This window comes from Dipodomys ordii, unplaced genomic scaffold (genome assembly GCF_000151885.1).
Source record: "Dipodomys ordii isolate 6190 unplaced genomic scaffold, Dord_2.0 Scaffold203, whole genome shotgun sequence".
Taxonomy (NCBI): Eukaryota; Metazoa; Chordata; class Mammalia; order Rodentia; family Heteromyidae; genus Dipodomys; species Dipodomys ordii.
Genome location: NW_012267419.1, coordinates 588,317 through 609,928, shown reverse-complemented (window position 1 = coordinate 609,928; position 21,612 = coordinate 588,317). Strand labels below are relative to the sequence as shown.

The window sequence follows — 21,612 nt, the reverse complement described above, 5'->3', positions numbered from 1 at the left end:
GACTCCTATCTCCAATAAACCACCAGAAAACCGGAAGTGGCGCTGTAGCTCAAGAGGTAGAGCGCTTGCCTTGAGCTGAAGAGCTGAGGGACAGCGCCCAGGCCCAGAGTTCAAGCCCCACGACTGACCAAAAAAAAAAAAACTACCAAAAAGCCAAAGTGGAGGTAGAGCACTAGACTTAAACACAAGAAGCCCAGAGGTAGAGCCCAGGCCCTAGGTTCAAGCCCCAGTCCTAACACACACACACACATACACACACAGAATGCAAAATTAGTGATCATTTCAGCTCCCTAGGTCCATTGTCTCATTTGCAGCACAACTGATAGAATGACCTGGAGTTGAGTAATTGAGACCACACCAGTGCAGCAGTTTTATGGCTTATATCTAACCCACCTAACAGAAAGGCCTATACCCTTTGGAAATGTGGGAAACAAATGAGAAATTATTTCATGGTAGCCAGCCTTGATAGGAAGGCAAATGAAGAACCATGTTGTAGTCACTTCTCACAAGATTGCCTTTCTTCTGATTCTGACAAAAGTCAGAATCATTGAGCTATTATAAAACTTCATGAGGTATGTGTACACATCTGTATGCACACCCATGTGTTCAAGTAGGGTGGAGAGGAAGCAGCAAAGCTGATGACAAGGGCAGTAGTGAATGTATCCCCTGGGATACATTGAGAAGTGGCAACAGAGGGGGCAGAAGGGCACTGAAGACACTCTAACTCCCCCCTCAAGTTGTCAAACTCATCACCCTGCATCTCAGCAGAGCTCTGGCTGTTTTCAGGCTACAATATTGGACAGAGCTCTATGAGAGTTCTTCTACCTTGCTTACTCCTGAAGGCCACCTTAGTAAGTTTGGGTTGAATTACCATGTAATAGAATGAGTATGTGGTTGCAATTCCAGTTCTGACATTTGTCTTGGGCTCGTCTACCATGTGTGAAGCCCTGGAGTTAATCTTCATTATTAACACACTTTTTTCAGAAACCCAGAATGCTAAAAACTTGAGAATAAAGGGAGAAAATTAGAAAGGGAATTTAATATCAGAAGCAGAAGGTGGAAGAAGAGGCAGAGTCGGAAACAAAGCTAAGCCATTTTAGATAAAGCAGAGGGATGGGACAGAAGCATACGTAAAACATGCCTTTATATACAGATTGGGGCAGTGAGGGAAGCATACTGAGAACAAGAATACATTTCCTAGAGCAGTACTTTTTTGTCAGTTAGGACCACATCTGCGGCTAGCTGGGCTATGTCTAGAAAACCCTTAGATGCTTCATGATGATGTGTATTACCACCCTTACTGTGGAAATAGGAGTGTCTAAGAGGTATAGGGCTTGCCCAGGGGAAGTGGCAGAACTGTTCATTCCATCGTGAATCAATCCAAATACCAGAGCTGCCATTTGTATCACTCCTCTGAATCCTTTGGTTTTCCCCATTCTTTAGAACTTATGCTTCTTCTTTGAAAGGAGATGCACCTTGTCATTTCCTAATCATAAAATGCTGTGGTTTAAATGTTACCCTTAATTCACATAAAATATCACCTGCAATGTGCTGATCCTAATGGGTGAAACTTAGGAGGATGTCTAGGGTCACTCAATGAACTTAGTACCCTTATAAGACGCTGGAGTTTGCCTCTCGTCATGGTAAGGTTGCCCAAGATAGCAGTGTCTTTGAAGCAGACATATGCAAATAAGCTGTCTGGCATTCTAGGCTACATTGCATTGGCTGATGCCTTAATTTTGGACTTCCCAAACTCTAGAACTATGAACAATGAACATATTGCTTATAAATTACCCTGCTATATTTTTGTTGCATCAGCCTGAAAGAACCAAGACAGAGCTTTCTCTTGTCTACTTGTGGTATGAGTATGTTTCTTGTTTAAATATATTTAAGAAGATAACAGCAGCCGGGCACTGGTGGCTCATGTCTGTAATCCTAGCTACTCAGGAGGCTGAGATCTGAGGATTGTGGTTTGAAGTCAGCCCAGGTAGAAAAGTCTCTGTGAGACTCATATCTCCAATAAACTACTCAAAAAAGCTGGCACCTGGTGCTGTGGTAGAATACTAGCCTTGAGTGCAAAGAGGCTCAGGGACAGCACCCAAGCCCTGGGTTCAAGTCCCAGGATCAGTAAAAGGGAAAAGAAAAGAAAAGAGCAGATCAGAGCAGGATAGCAATTAGGGCCTGGGGATTTAGCTAGTGGCAGAGAACTTGCCTAGCAAGTGCAAAACCTTTCCAACATCCCTCCCAAAAGTTGACAGAATTTAAAAGGATTTTTAATTTTTTTATTTTGCTTAAAAACACATCATACAATCATAATAGTGTAACTTTAGAAACACCCCAAAACATCCCAGGGCTTTATAACAAGTTTTCATAGGCATGACAGGCATTTGGATTTTCTTTATATTTTTTTTAATTTTTATATTCTTTATCTTATGCAGGTTAGCTCAAAATAAGAACAGTTCAGAATTTCTTCACTTTGCCCTATTTCTTTAGCTAATGAATAACAACCAGTCACAGTTGGAATTACACAACAGAATACAGATAAACAGCAAGAAGTTATCTCAAATTGGATAGCAGCTTTTATCTGAACAGAGGCGGGGCACAACCTAGTATAAACTGCAGAGAGACAGGCACTCAAATTGTGGCAGGTCATAGCCCTTGATAGGAATGGACTTTTTTCCTTTGTTCAGAAACAAAGTGTAGGAAATACGTAAAACAAATAAAAGATCTTTAAAAATGTTTTAAAAGATACAAACCAGCTGTATGACTTTCTAGGATATACTGTCTGCCACTGATAAACACAGGCAAGAATGATCTGAAAAGCAGTATAGCACAGAGGCAATATATGTAAAGTCTCATGGTGGAATGGGATCTTTAAAGCTATTACATTTGTGTACTGTCCTCATCTCCATTACTACAATCTTTGAACATATTATAACTAGCAAAAAATATAAAAGAAACAAATGGAACTGATTGATCATAAGGCAACTGAAGAAACATGCACTGTTTCACCTTGTCTTCAGATTAGATGATGAACACTTCTCACTTCTTCTGAAAGTACCTCAATTGTTCCTGAAGGAAAAAAAGCTGCAAGCAAGGAAAGCCAGAAAAACATGAACAATTCATCTAAAAACTTGTTTTATTACTTCATTACCTCACAAGAACTAAAAAGAATGATTGTCACTTGACATTCATAAGGTTACCTTTGTTTTACAATATTCCAAAGAACAGCACCACATCATCCATTTTTTGCACTTAAAAAATAGGGTCTTGTTTTTTTGCCAGAACATATTGGGCCTATACCCATAAGACCACAATCCTCTCATTTTATGATACCTATTATAGGGAGGATGAGAAATGGACCTTACCACACACAAATATTGGTTAAGACTGGGCTTTATAAACTTGCTCTTTGGCTGGCCTCAAAGCATAATGCTACTAACCTTACCCTCCTAAGATCACAGGCAGGAGCCTCCTAAGATCACAGGCAGGAGCCACCATGCCCAGCAAACTGTTTTTTGTTTTTTCAGTGCTGGTATTTGAACTCCGGGCCATGCACAGGCATTGTCCCAGGTAAGGTACACCCTCAGCCCTAAGGTAATTTTTTTTAAGTTTAAATAGATGTGATTCTCCTACGCAAGAACTCTTTAAGGCCCTCTTTAAGCCCATTTAAGACTAAAAGCCAACTTCCTTATATCCTGCTAAGAACTACTATGCTATGACTTGTGCCTACTTTTTCCAACCTTTTAAGATAATCTCTTCTGTGCTTTAAATATTTGAGTTCTGCAGTGAGACCAAGTTTATTCCCAGTGTGTTACACTAAATATGCTCCACTCACATGGCTGTTCATCCCACTATCTGCCTGGCTGTATACTTGAGGTGTAGACTTTAAATATCACTCTCTCTCTCAAGAGGTTTATCATGATCTATTGGTTTAATTCATGAGTCTATTCTAAAAACAATGACTTCCTTTTTCTTCACAGTACTTTCTTACAGTTTGTATATTCATGTTTGTATGATAACTTGTTTGTTGTCAATCTTTGCAGATAGACTGTTAGCTCTTTACTAAGGACAAGTATTGTATATCACTCCTCACTATACATTCAGTGCTTTTCTGCTATTCTATTCAGAAGATTTGTCTACCCTTATTCTTGTGAGATGAAAAGCTACAAATGAGACTGGAAGAAGGTTCTTTGCAGCAAATATATTCTTATTTGAAAACGTACTTCTCACCTGATTCTGCCTTTCCTTTTCTTGTAACCTAAGCTGCTCCAGCACAGAATGCAAATGAGCCTGGAAAATAAATTGTATAAACAATGAATGCTGTGTGTCAAAGGAAAGGGAACAACTGGATATAGAATTTGTTGAATAATTTGATAAGAAAATTGTTAATAACCTGGGAGCCCGTGGCTCATACCTATAAGCTACTCAGGAGGCTGAGATCTGAGGATCGTGGTTTGAAGCTAACCCAAGCAGAAAAGTCCCTGTGAGACTCTTACTTCCAAGTGGTAGAGCGTTAGCCTTGAGCACAAAGAGGCTCAGGGACAGCGTCCAGGCCCTGAGTGAAAGTCCTACCACCAACAAAAATGAATAAAAGTGTCAATCATATAAGAGTGACCTTTTTAGATGATTTAGGTCATGAAAACTACCCTATTTTATTTTATATACTCTGCACTAATTCTTTTTTGTTGGTGGTGGTGGTGATGGGGCTTGAACTCTGGGTCTGGACGCTGATGCTGAGCAATTCAGCTCAAGGTGAGTGCTCTTCCACTTGAGCCACAGCACTACTTCTGGTTTCCTGAGGGTTAATTAGAGATAAGAGTCTCAAAGATTTTTGTGCGGGGCTGGCTTTGAACTGCGATCCTCAGATCTCAGCCTCCTGAGTAGCTATGATTACAAGCATGAGACACCTGAGCCTGGGGCTCTACAATAATTCTTTATTGGAGTCTTCTAAGAGGTTGTTTAGTTTCTTGAATGTACAAGAACACTCCATAAAGATGACAAGAGTGGAAACACAAAGATGAGATATGAGGATGTTGTCAATGCTAGTCAATAAGAGGACTTACCTTTAGGGGTAGGTTATCCACTTTCCTGATGATCGTCTTCTGTCTTTCTGCTTTGTTCTGAATCCTTTGCAGTTTTTTCTCCTTAAAATAAATCTGCTTCTGAAGTTCCAAAACTAACAAAGATAAAGACTTTTATGTAACTTCATACAGCCTAAACTACTGAACAAAGATCCAAATCAAGTTCTGATTAAGAACTCTTCAAACTTAGTCTTGTACCTTGCATATCAGGAGTTAGTGTTTAGCTCTGCTACCCATCTCATGAAATACCTTTGTCTTTTCCGCTGACTTACCTAGCTCACAGGTATCTTCTATTCTTTCACACTTCCTGACTTCGAGAATTCTGGCTCGTAGTATCCTTTCTTGATCCTCTTCAAAACCATCATCTTCCTCTTCTTCCACCTCTATGAGTTCATCATCATCATCTCCTTCATCTTTGTTACATTTATCATCATCTTCACTGCTACTGCTAGAATCACTGAACATCTTCCGCAGTCTCTCATATTCTATTGATTTTGAGCAAGAAGTTGAAATTACCTGAAGCTTTGCAAATGACTCCCACCCCAGATAAAATTACTCCTTACCCTCAAACTCACTAGGCAACCAGTAAATTTTATGCATCAATTTTCTAACAGGAAAGTTATTCCCTTCGTGAAACAATGTCAGGAAATACAGAGCAAATATCTCAAGGTATTTAGAGAATCTAAGGGTCCATAGGAAATTTAATACCTAGGATGAAAGGGAAATTAGAATTCCAACTGGAGGACCAATAACAGGCGAGAAAGGTAAAATCATCCTTTTCTTGATTTATCCTGTGAATCTACAGAGAATCACCTCATACATAGGTTAGCATTTGGCCTACCTGAAGTACCAGTTCTGCTTTTACTAAAATACCTGATAAGCTATAATTCTCCTTATAGTCACCAGTTCCTGGAGATACTGGAGAGTCTGAAAGGCATCTTTGAAATTCTGTTTCCTTGTTTTCCTCATCAGCAACAACTTCCCATCCTAAAAGGAGGAGCAGTCAAGGAACAAGCAGAAGGAAAAGAGAGGGCACAGCTAAAAGGTAAAGGTTCTTCCACTAAAAATGGAGTTCAAATTTAGGCCACTTTTCTTTGTTAGTGGTAGGGCTTGAACTCTGGGCCTGGGCACTGTTTCTGAGCTCTTCAGCTCAAGTCTAGCACCCTACCACTTGAGCCACAACACCTCTCTAGGCCACTTTTATCCATATTCCTACAGTGGCAAAATGCCTTATAATGAATTAAACAAGTAAATACATTTCCATAACAGGTATTTATGTTAGTTTAGCCTCTTGGGAAGCTGAAATCTGGAGGATCAAGTTTTGAAGCCAGCCCAGGCAGAAAAGTCTGCCAGACTCCATCCCCAATTAATGAGTAAAAGTCTAGACTGGAAGCTATGTTAGCTATGAACAAGCAAGTGGAAAAAGCATGAGACCATGATTTCAAGCCCTGGTACTGGTATAAAAAAGTAATATTTCTAAAATTCCTAAGTTCTCTGCACATCAAAACTATCACACAAATAACAGAAGTGAAGGCTGAGAATGTCACTCAGTGGTAGAAAGCTTGCTTTAGCAAGGTCCTGAGTTTGATCTTCAGCCTGCAAAAAAAAAAATCCATAAATTTATTGTCATATTCATATTGGGTGGAACAGACCATAGGGAAAATATTTGATATAAAGGATACGTATGTTGATGGCTTCAGCATCTGAAAAGAGCAGTCTCTTCACTTCCTTTTCCACTTCTGGAGAGTCAATGAACTGAAGCAGGGTTTGGGAGGAACTACTACTACTGTCATTTAACCCCTTGTTTTTTGGAGAAGTACCCAGTTCCTATAAACCAATGAATTCAATTTAAAATTTAGCCTTTTTAGATACCTATCCAACCACCAGTTTTACTGTGTGTGTGTGTGTGTGTGTGTGTGTGTGTGCGCTCTTGCTCACCAGTACTGGGGCTTGAACTCAGAACTGTACCTTCCTGCTTTACTTTTTTTTTTGCCGGTCCTGGGACTTGAACTCGGGGCCTGGGCATGGTCCCTGAGCCTCCTTTGTGCTAGCATTCTACTACTTGAGCCACAGTGCCACTTCTGTCTTTTTCTGAGTAGTTTATTGGAAATAAAAGTCTCCTGGAGCCGGGCGCTGGTGGCTCACACCTGTAATCCTAGCTACTCAGGAGACTGAGATCTGAGGATAGCGGTCCAAAGCCAGCCGAGGCAAGAAAGTCCGTGAGACTCTTATCTCCAATAAACCACTAGAAAACCAGAAGTGGCACTGTGGCTCAAGCGGTAGAGCACTAGCCCTGAGCTGAAGAGCACAGGGATAGCACCCAAGCCCAGAGTTCAAGCCCCATGACCGACCAAAAAATATTCTCGTGGCTTTTCCTGCCCAGGATGGCTTTGACCCAATGATCCTCAGATCTCAGCCTCCCCAGTAGCTAGGATTACAGGCGTGAGCCACTAGCACCCAGCCTTAAAATTTCTACTTAACAGAGTGCTACTTATGAAAGAATCCTTCAACATGGCTTATATTTTTGTTTAATAAACTTATTTTCTCCAATTAAATCATGAGACATTTGATCTTTTTAGTCTGAATCTCAGAGCTACTTCCCTAAATCTTTAATTGGGAGAGACATTCCTACAAAAACTGGATCTTAGGTAGGTGTTTTCTCTTGAATCTACTTTTTTTTGGTCAGTTGTGGGGCTTGAACTCTGGGCCTGGGCTCTGTCCCTCAGCTCTTCAGCTCAAAGCTAGCGCTCTACCACTTGAGCCATAGCACCACTTTTGGCTTTTTCTGCTTATGTGGTACTGAGGAATTGAACCCAGGGCCACCTTCCCAGCCCCTTGAATTTATTTTTAAACAATTGTCTCTACAGCAATCAGTTCATCATTCTACAGATAAAAATTGAGATTATGTAGCTATAAGCCATTGCAAACAACTACTAGTAAAAGTGGACCTTAGCCTCCAAGGAAAGGCTTTGAAAATAAATTAGAGAAAAAAATCAAGACCATTGGCTAAATGGTATCTTTTTCTCTGGGAGATTTTGGACACTAAATAACAAATGCACTTCTCAGTGAAAATCCAGGCTATGTATTTTTGACATACACACACCCTGAGCAAGGGCTAGAGGTAAGATAGAAGGTTCTAAAAAGTTTGTAATTCATTTGATTTGTTTAAAACTAGTGAGCTAACAAATAAAACACTAAATTTAAGCAATGCAGTTACATTGTGATTGCTTTACCTCAAAAAAGCTCATTTCTTCAGCTGACTTGGCATCAGGGACCTATGAAATAAACACAGCAAATACTGAAGTTATATTACAATTGGTATAGTTACTAAACTATTACTATTACTATTACTAAATGTTTAAAGATCTCTACAACTATACTTATTTTTATATTTAGTAGGCACCTAATAACAGTATGAAACCAAAGCAACATATTGGCCGGGAAAAAAAAAACATAATAAAGATGTCAACTCTCCCCAATTTGGTCTATAACTTGAATTACATTAAAATATTCTTATTTTAAATTCCAGCATGTATTTACAGCCAGAGACAAGTTAATTCTAAAATTTTTATGGAAAGTATAAGCTCTAAAATTGCTACAACAATCTTGAAAAAGAAAAATGAAGTAGAAGCAAACAATTTTCTGCTTTTAAGACCTATCACATCAGTGGAGAGAGTCATACATTGATCAGTGGGCCAGAATAAAAAGACCAGAAGCAGACATTCACAGATATACCAAACTGATTTTGGCAACATTATAAAACAATATATCAGAAGAAGGATAACAAATGATACTAGAGCACTTGGACATGCTCAAGCAGAAAATGAACCTTTAAAACTAATACCTTTTATTTTTGGTGTTGGTACTGGGGCTTGAACTCAGGGCCTGGGCACTATCACTTAGCTTTTTTTTTTTTTTTTTACTTTTTTGTCGGTCATTGGGCCTGAACTCTGGACCTACGTGCTGTCCCTCAGCTCTTCAGCTCAAGGCTAGCACTCTACCAGTTGAGCCACAGTGCCACTCTGGCTTTTTCTGCTTATGTGGTGCTGAAGAATTGAATCCATGGCCTCATGCATGCAAGGCAAGCACCCTACCACTGAGCCACCTTTCCAGCCCTCACTTAGCTTTTTTGTTCAAGGCTGGCACTCTGCCACTTGAGCCATAGAGACACTCTGACTTTTTAGTGGTTAATTGAAAATAAGAATCTCATGGACTTTCCTGACCAGGCTGGCTTCAAACTGTGATTCTCAAATATCAGCCTCTTGAGTAGCTAGAATTACAGGTGTGAGCCACTGGTTCCCAGAAAAACTCGTACTTCATAAAATTTAAGAAGCCAGCTTCAGTCTTAAATATGAAATTAAAACAAAAAATACATCAAAAAAAATCTTCAGGATCTCCCCAAAGTAAAGTGCTGTTAAACATAACACAAAAGAGAAAGACCCTTAAAAGAAAAAAGTAACAAATTGGACCTCATCAAAACTAAAAACAATGTTCCTTCTAAAATATCCTATGAAGAGGATAAAAAGACACTCTAGAAACTGGGAAAAGGCATTTGAAAACTATACATTTAACAAAAGACTGTGATACAGAAAATGAAAAGAATTCTTAAAACCCAACAATAAAATATCAATTTAGAAAATGGTCAAAAGGCATGAACAGATACTTCACTGAAGTGTATATAAAGATGGACAATAAGCACATTTGATCTTCAATGTCATTTTCAGAGAAATGCACATTAATACAACAATGAGATCACCATAGCCATCAGAATGGCTAAGATTAAAAAATAGTGATAACACCTAATGCTGGTGGAGAACACGGGCCACTCACATACAACTGTCAGGAATATAAAATAGTAGATAAAGAATTCCTACAAAAACAGCATGGCAGGGGCTGGGAAGGTGGCTCAGTGGTAGAGTGCTTGTCTCGCAAGCATGAGGCCCTGGGTTTGATTCCTCAGCACCACATAAGCAGAAAAAGCTGGAAGTGGCGCTGTGGCTCAAGTGGTACAGTGCTAGCCTTGAGCTGAAGAGCTTAGGGACAGCACTCAGGCCCAGATTTCAGGCCCCATGACCAACCAAAAAAAAACAAAAACAAAAAAAACAGCATGGCAGTTTTAAAACTAAACATGCAACTATCATATAACTCAGTAATACCTGGGCATTTATCCCAGAGAAATGAAGGCTTTTGTTCGTACAAATACCTATTTGTATTTTTATTTATACTAGTCAAAAACTGAAAACAGCTCAGATGTCCTTTAATGAGTAGACAGCTAAACAAACTAATAATTTCATACCATGGAATGCTTATTAATAAAAAAGCAATATTGACAAATAGAAAAAAGTACTGATAAATACAAAAACTTGCATGGATATATAGAGAATTTTTCTGAGTGGAGAAAAAGCTACTATCAGATGTTATATACTATATTATTTAATTTATGTGACATTCTAAAAATGGAAAACCTACAGAGATGAAGAATGATTAGGGCTGGGAAGGTGGCTCAGTGGTAGAGTGCTTGCCTTTCATGCATGAGGCCCTGGGTTTGATTCCTCAGCACCACATAACAGAAAAAGCTGGAAGTGGCACTGTGGCTCAAGTGGTAGAGTGCTAGCCTTGAACTGAAGAGCTGAGAGACAGCTCCCAGGCCCAGAGTTCAGGCCCCACAGCCACCCCCCCAAAAAAAATCATTAAAAAAATGATTAGTATGCCAGGTACTAAGAACCAGAGGTGTAAGGTAGGAAGGAGGTAAGTATAATTATTTAAGGACAAGACAAGAGATACTGTGGTAATGGAATTGTTTATTGCCTTAACTGAGTATGCGCATATGAATCTACACATGGGATAAAGCTGCCCAGAACTGCCATGTGCCAGTGGCTCACACCTTTATTCTAGTTATTCAGAAGTCCGAGATAGGAGGAGGATAATTTGAAGCCAGCCTAGACAGAAAGTCCCTAAGACTCTTATCTCCAATTAACCACCAAAAAGCTGATATGGAGCTGTGGCTCAAGTGGTAGAGTGCCAGCCTTGAGTAAAAAAGCTAGGAGACAGCACCCAGAGCCTGAGTTTAAGTCTTAGTACTGGCACATGCATGTGTGTGTGTAAACACACACACACACACACACACAATCTGCACAGAACTATACACATACTTGTGTACACATAAATGAGAAATTTGAATAAGATTGATGACTTTCAACAATGTCAAATACCTGTTTATAATATTGTATTATAGTCTTACAAAATGTTACAATGGGAAACCAAAGAAAAAAGTACATGACATCTCTCTGTCATTTCTTATAATTGCTACAAAATAAAAAATTCAGTAAAGAAAGAAGACTCATAATACTCCCATAGCCTGCCCAAGTTCTTACCAGCCTGAAGTAAGGTTAGGAATATAAACACAGGTCCCAGTTCTCACATTCTAGACATGTTAATTTTAAAGCTAAATCTTATAACCAAAAACTAAAAGCATGAGCTCCAGATCCCTAATTATCCTATAATATCAGACATCAGATATTCACAACTGCTAACATACAGTGTTGGAGTTGTTTACTGAATATATAAACAAATGAACAAATTAACTCCCAACTGACTTCCTGCCTTTACTCCTCAATCAGAATCATCTTCTAATTTACCCACAGATATACAAATAGCACAAGACTAACCTTTTTTTTGACTTTTCGGAACCTTCTCTTTCTGACATTCTTAAGTGGTGCCGCAACTAAAAGAAACACAACAGTGTGAAACATATACATGAACAATAGTGGTCAAATATCTCTGAATTTGATAAACAGGTTATGATATAACTCCTTTCATAGCAAGTGTCTGAGAGCCTAATGAAGCAGGCAAGAGGTATTTGATTCACAGGGAATTAGGACTCACTAAATACATGTAGTCACCTAGAATGAACAAGATGAACAAGATTTAGTAACTTACTACCATGTTTCCAGGCATATTTTTTCTTTTTTTCCTCATTATTAGTCCCAGTCATGCTATGGTTGGTGGAAGTAACTGCTTCCTCTGGAGATGGCTGGACACCACCATCATTGCACACAAGCATCTACATTTCACGAAGAGAAAGAAGTTAACTGTGGTCCTAAATCTTGGATTAGTAATAATTACTACCAAAAATCCTGAACCACAAAAAAGAGTGATGCTTGATATTTCTAGGAAGTCCAAGTATTATGTGATATGTATTCCTTCTTCTCACCTCTCTCCCTGTTTATCTCTCTCTTCATTTTCTTCTCTCATCCTCTCCCCTTTCTCTTCTCTTCTAGCAGTATTGTGATAAAAAGCTGATTGGGGGGGGGGTCCGGTCGTGGGGCCTGAACTCTGGGCCTAGGCGCTGTCCCTCAGCTCTTCAGCTCAAGGCTAACACTCTACCACTTGAGCCACAGCGCCACTTCCGGCTTTTTTCTTTTTGCTTATGTGGTGCTGAGGAATGGAACCCAGGGCCTCATGTATGCAAGGCAAGCGCTCTACCACTGAGCCACCTTCCCAGCCCCAAAAAGCTGATTTTTTTTATTTACAGTATTTATTAGTGCAGAAGGAATATGTTGAAAACACATATATTTTAGCATTTTGATTTAGGGAGGAAATCGGAAAGACTTGCAGAGATGATGAATATGGGCCAACTTAAACCTCCAAAGTTAACATACTATATTAGCAGAAAGTTCAGAATAACTAGATGTTGCTCGTTTTTTAATTAATTGAATTCACTATAGATGGCAAAAGAGGGTTCTGCAAGTTATTTGGATTAAATAGGGTAGTGAAAACTTAAGCATCAAACATTGAACGAGAATTATGATATTGTATTCCTGCACAAACTATCTAGAAATTAGGAATGGCAGCAGCCATTCATCAAGTGAAAAGGAATACTGAAAGGAAGGAAAATAAAAGGAATTGCTTGAAGGATGTGAGAGCAAGAATGTGGGAACACTAGAGTCGAATGGAAACTATGCCTCATTGCAGTATATTTGACAGTGTACTTGAAGTATGAAAAATACCAGTGGAAAACCACTGTCCCTGGGCTGAATGGATTTTTATGAATGTTTGACCTTTTGCATTAATTACTGTCAAAAGACAGCAGTCCTTGTATGTACTTATCTTAGTGAGGAAATTCCTGTATCCTTTTCCAAAACTGCTTAAGTGCTTCCTGATTTTCTGTCATCTACCCTTGGAATGTAACTGTAACCTCCTTAAGTTTTCCCTGGGAGAATTTGAACCTACAATAGCAGAGCTTGAGGGTAATAACACCAGCCTAGTCATCTCTGTCAGTTAAAATCATTCCTCTCTCTATGGTGGTAATTGGAATATTATTTAATAAGCAATATTCTGAGATATCACTGCATAGGCATCTCATCATCTGTCGCCTTGGAAACTGTTGTGGAAACTAGCACAAGAAGATTTTTTTAAAAACCAAAACTGTCCATACCTGGGAAATATCCCCCGTTTGATAAAAGCTTTTCTTATCAAGAGTTTTCAAGCTTCCAATAACACAAGGCAAATCAACCATTTTAGCAGATAGTCGGACATTTTCTATCTGAACAATCCCATGACGTCCATCAGCTAAAACAAAGTAGAAAAGAAAAAACAACATTTTCTCAATGACTTATTAAGCTCCATAATAATGAAGAGTTAGGATGGGCAGAATAGTTTTTTGGTGAAACCTGCTATTTCTTATGATGACAGAAGTAAGTAACTTCCAGACAAAAGAAGAAAGAGTATTTGGAGCTCTCCCCACCCCACCCCACCTCCAGTTTATGTCACTTGCTCAAAAGTAGTTACGATTTTGTTTTTTAGTTAAATGTGGACAAAACAAGAACTGTTTCATTTTTATGCTGAAAAGAAAACTCCCAACTGGCAGCCAGTAGCCCATGCTTATAATCCCACCTACTTAAGAAGCTGAGATGTGAAGAACACAGAAAACAGCCTGGGCAAAAAATTCTACAAGGCTCTTGTCTCCAATTAAGCACTGAAAAGCTGGAAGTGGATCTGTGTGATTCAAATGGTAGACCACTAGATTTGAGCAAAAAGTCTCAGACATTGCGCCCTGGCCCTGGATTCAAGCCCCAGGCTCATCATAAAACAAAAACAAAAAGAAAGAAAAAAAGAAAGAGAAAAAATAGGGGCTGGGAAGGTGGCTCAGGGGTAGAGCACTTGCCTTGCATGCATGAGGCCCTGGGTTCGATTCCTTAGCACCACATAAGCAAAAAGAAAAAAGCCGGAAGTGGCGCTGAGGCTCAAGTAGTAGAGCACTAACCTTGAGCTGAAGAGCTGAGGGACAGTGCCCAGGCCCAAAGTTCAGGCCCCACGACCGGAACCCCCCCCCCCAAAAAAAAAGAAAAAAAGATTTAAAAAAAGATTAAAAAAAAGAAAATTCCATTCACTTAAATATGTTCATTTTAACAAACATTCAATTTTGTCATTGTAGATGTACATTTTCAAAGGTTGGATGAGAGAAGGAATGGTCCAGAAATGGTGCTAAATAAGTTTCAAGTTAAAAAAAAACCCTAGTTAGCTATATAATGATTAAACTCTATCCAACAGCCAGACACACAATGAACTCTGAAGCCTGTTCACATATCACAAACAGGTATATTTTTCAGCACAAGATTATTCAGGAGAATATTATGCAAGATAGAATGTTTCGGCAGACATTGTATTTTCCACTTATACTACAGTGCTTATAAAGTACAATGTTATTTCTTTTCCTTGTATATACATTTCATATGCAAGTATTAAGAATGCACAGGGCTGGGAAGGTGGCTTAGTGGTAGAGTGCTTGTCTAGCATGCATGACACCCTGGGTTCGACTCCTCAGTACCCCATACACATAAAAGGCTGGAACTGGCACTGTGGCTCAAGTGGTAGAGTGCTAGCCTTGAGCAAAAACAGACATGCCCAGACCTTGTTTTCAAGCCCCAGGATTGGCACAGAAAGAATGCTCAGTATTTAACTACAGCAGCTCAATTTTAAAATTGAGACTTCTAAGAAGGCAGAAATTGGGAGGATTTCAAGAGTAGCTTAGAGAAAAAAAAATTAGTGAGACCTCCATTTCAAGAAGCAAGACAGGTATGTGGTTAACATTATATTCATGGCTATGTAGGTAATATAGGTAGAAGGATTATGCTCCAAGGCTAGTCCTACGCAAAATGCATGAGCTTCTATGACAAGAAACAACTCTTTCCTTGAGAAATATGTTCAGGTCCTCTGCCTATTTTCATTGTTATTTGTTTTCTTGCTATTGAGCTGTTACTTATATATTTTGGGTATTAGCTATTTATCATATATATGATTTGCAAATATAAAAATATTTTAAAAGAAAGTTCTATTCTTTTACAAAGACTAGCATATTTGTCATTCACTTCGACATTCAGAAATCATAAAGAATATAGCTTGAATATAGATTACCAGCTGTATGAGATAACCACAAATGATCCCCAAGATCATCCCTAAAAACACTACAAGTTGCATAGGTCTTTCTTTCTCTTTTAAAAAAGTGAGTCATTGAGTGAATAAAGTTTCTTTTTTGGGGGGGGGTCCGGTCGTGGGGCCTGAACCCTGGGCCTGGGCGCTGTCCCTCAGCTCTTCAGCTCAAGGCTAGTGCTCTACCACTGAGCCACAGCACCACTTCCGGCTTTTTTCTTTTTACTTATGTGGTGCTGAGGAATCAAACCCAGGGCCTCATGCATGCAAGGCAAGCGCTCTACCACTGAGCCACCTTCCCAGCCCCTGAATAAAGTTTCTTTAAACAGTGAATCCTTCAAAACAGAGATCATGTTCTTTTTCATATTTTTAGTATCTAGTACAGTGTCTGGCATGCAACAATCTTTTAATAAATTGTTTTTTAATTTATTATCTACTTACAATGTAAGTCAATTTTCAGTTTATTCCTCATAGGGACACTTCTGGAATGTATTAGGTTCCTAACAGTACAAGCATGTTCCTAAAAGTGAGGTAAATTGAAAAATCATAATCAATTGCCTAATTGGGAGCTAGAACAAACATATTAAAGAAACACATTCATGTCTTAAATAAAACCTTACATCTCCCAAATGTTAACAACAGTGCTATATACAAGAAATCATACACCATACAAGTAAGGATAAGACCAACTCTAATTTCATGGTTGTCCCAACTACTTCTCACAGCTATGTTACTGAATACATTAACTTTAAATGGAGAAATAGCTTTCTGAAACCATCCTTAACATATGTCCCTCAACTAAATAATGCTTGAATATTGGTCTTAGTAGGGGAAAAGATTTAAACACAATGTTTAGATGAGCTCTGACAGCCTTGCATGGTAATGAATTTGCAGAAGACAGTGCTGGTCTAACTTTCCCTTCTGAGGTGGAAGGTAAAAATTGACAATAATTTTATCTTGGCTGCTCAGGGAATAGGCTGTGTCTGTGATAAGTGAATGGTTTAATCATTATCACAGATGTGCTGCCAGGAAATCAACCTATGGTATAGGTGGTACATACAGAAAGGAAGAAATGCTCCTAGAAGTGTACACACTAGAATTATGGTTATCAACAGAAAATATTCCCTGTGAAACAAAGTATTTTGTTTTGGATTTTTGTATTAGTCAGTTGTGGGGATTGAACTTGGGGCCATGAGCACTGTCGCTTAGCTCTTTTGCTCAAGGCTAGCACTGTACCACTTTGAACCAAATTTCCACTTCCATTTTTCTAATGGTTAACTGGAGATGAGTCTCAAAGACTTTCCTGCCTGTGGCTTTGAGCCACAATTCTCAGATCTCAGCCTCCTGAGTAGCTAGGATATCAGATGTGAGCCATCAGTGCCCAGGTTTATTCTGAGTTTCTATGGCTTGAAATAATGTTACTGAATCCAAACAGAACTACCCTTTTGTAAAGGGGATATTGGCTTTGAGATGGAAAGGTTTCTTACCATAGGCAGACGCATTATAAAATGGTTCTCAAGTTCATAGGGAGGTTCGGTCACGCTTCTACCGGTCTCTTGTTTTTGAGGTCATGGAAAATAAATTGACAGAAAGTCACTTAAAACTGCTTTTGCTCATTCTGCTGATCACTTCTAGTAGTCACTGGTTAAATTATACAAGACCTTGGCCAAGGTCCAATATCTTATGTGATGTTTTAATTGTTCCTAAAGTCATTTATGTTTGCAAAGCAAGTACTTTACCACTTGAAGCACACCTCCAAACCTCTAAAGTCACTTATCAACCTTCTAATAGGCAGAGTTTTTCCAAAGTCAATGCAAAATGTTATGATGTAATAATCTGAAGAATAAGGTAAGCTGTTAGAAACATGAGTTAGCCATCTTAAAAATATTCTTTGACTCCTAAAAAGTAAAAATCAACCATACAGTGATAGCTACTTAAGCAAATTAAATGAACTCTAAGAAAAAGGAAAGAATGAAAACCAAAGGCTGAAAACAACCCTCAAACCACTTGCCAGAACATTATGTATGTTTTGACATAAACGGAGGCTTGTTTTTCTGTACTCCAGTGACCTTTTAGGACAATAGGAACTAATCAGTCCAAGTGATAGCAGACAGTTTTTCACCATACTAGAGCTAGCTTCAATGGCTCAGAGTTACCTTGGAAAAACAGTCCAGTTCTCTTTCTTTGGTACAGATGGAGGCTTGGACCCAGGCCCTCAAACTGTCCCTTAGCTCTTTCATTCAAGGCTGGTTCTCTACTGCTTGAGCTACAGCTCCACTTCCAGCTTTTTGGTGATTAATTGGAGATGAGTCTCATAGACCTTCCTGCTTGGGCTGGCTTTGAACCAAAATCTTCAAATCTTAGCCTCCTGAGTAGCTAGGACTACAGAAGCATGAGCTGGTGGCACCTGGCTATTTATAATCTTTTTTTCCATCTATTTAATATTTATCTGTAGTAACTTGTATTTTGAGTAGTATAGCCCACACTTCTAAGGAAAATTTTTTACCAAAGTAGAAGAAAACAATCTACATGTATGGAACCTAAGAAACTTTGTTATGCTCTAAGAACACTATGTACAAAGTTATAAAGTCTAATATCTTAATTTGAAGGATAAGTTCCAGTTAATTCACAGCTCTAATATTCTATATTACAAATATACCTTAATTCATATTAACTGGGATGTGAGTTCTGAATCTTAATCTTAAAAGCACAGGAATCTTCTCTTAACACATACACGTGAGTCTGGATCCCGATTGGTGTAAAAACATTGGTTATTGTTTAAATCCTTTCTTTAGTGGAATTTTAGAAACCTCAGAAACACATAGGAAGAACAGAAGTGTTGCTGGGCACCAATGGCTCATGCCTGGATTCCTAGCTATTCAGGAGGCTGAGATCTGAGGAGTGCAGTTCAAAGCCAGCCTGGGAAGCAAAGTCCATGGGATTCTTATCTCCAATAAACCACCAGAAAACCGGAAGTGGCACTGTGACTCCAGTGGTAGAGCACTTGCCTTGAGCTGAAAAGCTGAGGGACAGTGCCCAGGCCCAGAGTTCAAGCCCCACAACAGACAAAAAAAAAAAGAACAAAAGTGTCAGCAGTGTAAAAGTAGACAACCTTGGTGGGGAAAGGTGATGCATTATTTGTGGTAGTACTATTTTGGGCTTATAAAATATATGTTCACACACTAGTATAGTTATAACAATGAAAAGTATATGTAAGAAAGAGGTTCATTAAAATAACGTAAACAAAATACAGAATCTTAGGGCTGTGCACATTGCCTGAAGGGGAGAGAGTAGGGACTACTTAAGATTAGGAGTAGAGACTCAAATTTAAAGGAGTCCATCAGTAGAAACTTTTAGGTTTCTCAGCAGAGTTAAGACTAGGCATTTCATTCATTTCACTAATTTGGGGGGAAAGTCTTCTTTGTGGAAGAAATAATTTAAGAACTGAAAGGATTTCAAACTAGTCCTTTGTAAATCACTTTTATAAGGTCTAGTGGGAGAAAGATTGGAAAGTGAAGTTGAAATGATTTTATTTTTAAAATTATTAACCTACATTTATCTAAGGACTGCATGGTATTTAACAAACTGAATGCATCCACTTTTCCCCAGAAAGCACTCTGATACCTAATTAACAGGACTTCTCATACACCTTCACTGTTCTCTCAGTAGCTGCATTTCATGTGAGCAGAATCACAAGTGACATAAAGTGGCTGCAGTATGCACAGCCACACGTTCCTTTGCAAGTGCAAGTATCTTGGCTTGTCTCCCTGGCCTCAGCTTGGAAGAGAAGTTTAGTTCTTAGGTTTATTCCATTTCCTTGCAAACCTTCCACAGAACCAACTGCCCTCAATTTTGGTCCCTCTCCCGTCCAGTCATCCATTCCGGCTGCAGCCAGCGGGGTGTAGTGTGCATGATATTGAGCTCCCTCTTTCTGAAAAAAAAACACCCAGCCAGGTGCCACCAGTGGTTCACACCTGTAACCCTTGCTACCCAGAAGGCTGAGATCTGAGGATCGCCATTCAAAGCTATTCAAGCAGGAAAGTCCACCAGACTACTATCTGCAATTGACCACTAAAAAGCTGGAGTTGGGCTGTGGCTCAAGTCGTAGAGCATAAGCCTTGAGCAATAAATGCTTCGGGACGGTGTCCAGGCACTGAATTCAAGCCGAAGGACTGGCAAAAGAAAAACAAACCGAAAAAACAACCAACAACAATAACAACCAACCCTCCGCTGACTAAACAGTCACTGGCATGTGTGCCATTATCTTAAGGGCTGTGGGGCCTCAGGTCCTTCTCAACGGGGAGGGTTGTGGCCTATGAGCTATGCTTGCACAGGACAGCAACGGATTAGAGCAGCAATATTGCTTGGCCCCTCCGCACACTCCCTACTCAGAGCCAACTGAAAGAAGCCTTCCATGACTCCTGGCCAATCAAAGATGGCGGCAAATCGTTTGCCTCAGAGGAGGCGGGAAGGCTCGAAACAGGCCAAAGGTGTGTAGCATGCGGCGTCCGAGGGAAGAGGGATGCTTGGAGAGCAAAGCCACCATTTTCTATCCCATCACTTTCTACAACGTGCCAACCATTGGGTCTCCAGAGGGTTTTTCCCAACCAAGAACGGCCTATTTCCTTATTCCTCCAAATCAGTTAGATCAGATGATTCATTTCTTTGCTACAACGCCACTATCACACAAACCCACTATGTAAAATCCTACAATGCAAAAACCCACTACATAAATATGGCGCCCAGAGTCTTAGTAATCCACTCGAGTCCTCCCAGCCAAGTGGCTGAGGAATGAGTATCCCTCACAGGACATCGATCGAAAAACACTTTAAGCCTTGCATTTTGCCCAGAGGCCACCTCCGCCTGCTAGAATAAAAAAAATAACCACTGACTTTTCCCTGCGGGTCGGCTTGTTGGTTGGCTGGGTGGTTTGTTTGGTGTTTCGCTTGGAGTAGTCTTTTTCTCAGCCTCCACGCTGCTGCTAACCGCATCAGTTGGATCTCCATGTTCCACAGCAACTTCGGGCACTCTGTCCCCTGTTACGTCGGTGCTGCTATCACAAACAGCCTCAGTAGGATGGTTGTCAGGAACTTGGGTTTCTCTGTCCTCGATTTCCATCGAGGTGGAAGGTGTTAAATCACTTTCAGCTACACTGGTTGGCTCTCCCTCCCCACTCGCCATGGTCCACGCAAGAATGAAGACTCGTGGTAACGTAAAGTGTTTTCCGGTATATACGTATGAGAGCCTTCTAGAACTTTCAGAAAGTGTTCTAAAAAGTCATTTCATTAAAGGTACAGACATAATAGTATATTCTGTTACCCGGGTGCTTCTAGGCACCTGTAGACAGTGTATTTAAACATAATTATAAGTAATATTTATCTTTTTTTTCGGCCATGAGGCTTGAACTACTGGGCCTGAGCGCTGTCCCTCAGCTCTTCAGCTCAAGGCAAGTGCTCTACCACTTGAGCCACAGTGCAACTTCCGGTTTTCTGGTGGTTTATTGGAGATAAGAATCCCATGGACTTTGCTTCCCAGGCTGGCTTTGAACTGCACTCCTCAGATCTCAGCCTCCTGAATAGCTAGGGTTACAGATGTGAGCAACTGGGCACCGGTCATAAGGAATACTTTTGAAAGACTAGTGATTATGCGATCATTTCTTCTAGACATATGAATTTTTTCCATTTAATTAAGCTAGATAAGGATCTTTATTTTCTCATTCTGCCATGGATCCACAAATAAAAAATACAGGGCTGGGAAGGTGGCTTAGTGGTAGAGCGTTTGCCTTGCATGCCTGAAGATCTGGGTTCGATTCCTCAGCACCAAATAAGCAAAAAGAAAAAAGCCGGAAGTGGCGCTATGGCTCAAGTGGTAGAGCACTAGCCTTGAGCTGAAGACCTGAGGGACAGTGCCCAGGCCCAGAGTTCAGGCCCCATGACCGGACCCCCCCCCAAAAAAAAACAAATAACAAAACCAAAACATCAGTATTACATATATTGAATATTACAATATTCTTTTTAAGACAGTTTAAAGGTAATAATTGGAAGAACTTTATAAAACATGTCTATTTTAAGGGCATGAGTAATTGTTTTTAATCATA

The 21,612-nt window shown here is 39.7% G+C and overlaps 1 protein-coding gene across 1 annotated transcript; it reads right to left on the bottom strand.

Annotated features, from left to right (window-relative positions):
* Positions 1 to 3,042: 3,042 nt before the first annotated feature.
* Taf7l (TAF7-like RNA polymerase II, TATA box binding protein (TBP)-associated factor, 50kDa) lies at positions 3,043 to 20,696 on the bottom strand. The gene is made up of 13 exons (XM_013035063.1): positions 20,408 to 20,696; positions 17,003 to 17,070; positions 15,957 to 16,035; positions 13,522 to 13,655; positions 12,024 to 12,147; positions 11,753 to 11,808; positions 8,318 to 8,359; positions 6,767 to 6,911; positions 5,958 to 6,071; positions 5,357 to 5,569; positions 5,067 to 5,179; positions 4,234 to 4,293; positions 3,043 to 3,087 (listed from the first exon to the last, which is right to left on the bottom strand). The coding sequence occupies exons 1-13, from the start codon at positions 20,694 to 20,696 to the stop codon at positions 3,043 to 3,045; spliced, it is 1,482 nt and encodes a 493-aa protein (XP_012890517.1).
* Positions 20,697 to 21,612: the final 916 nt, after the last annotated feature.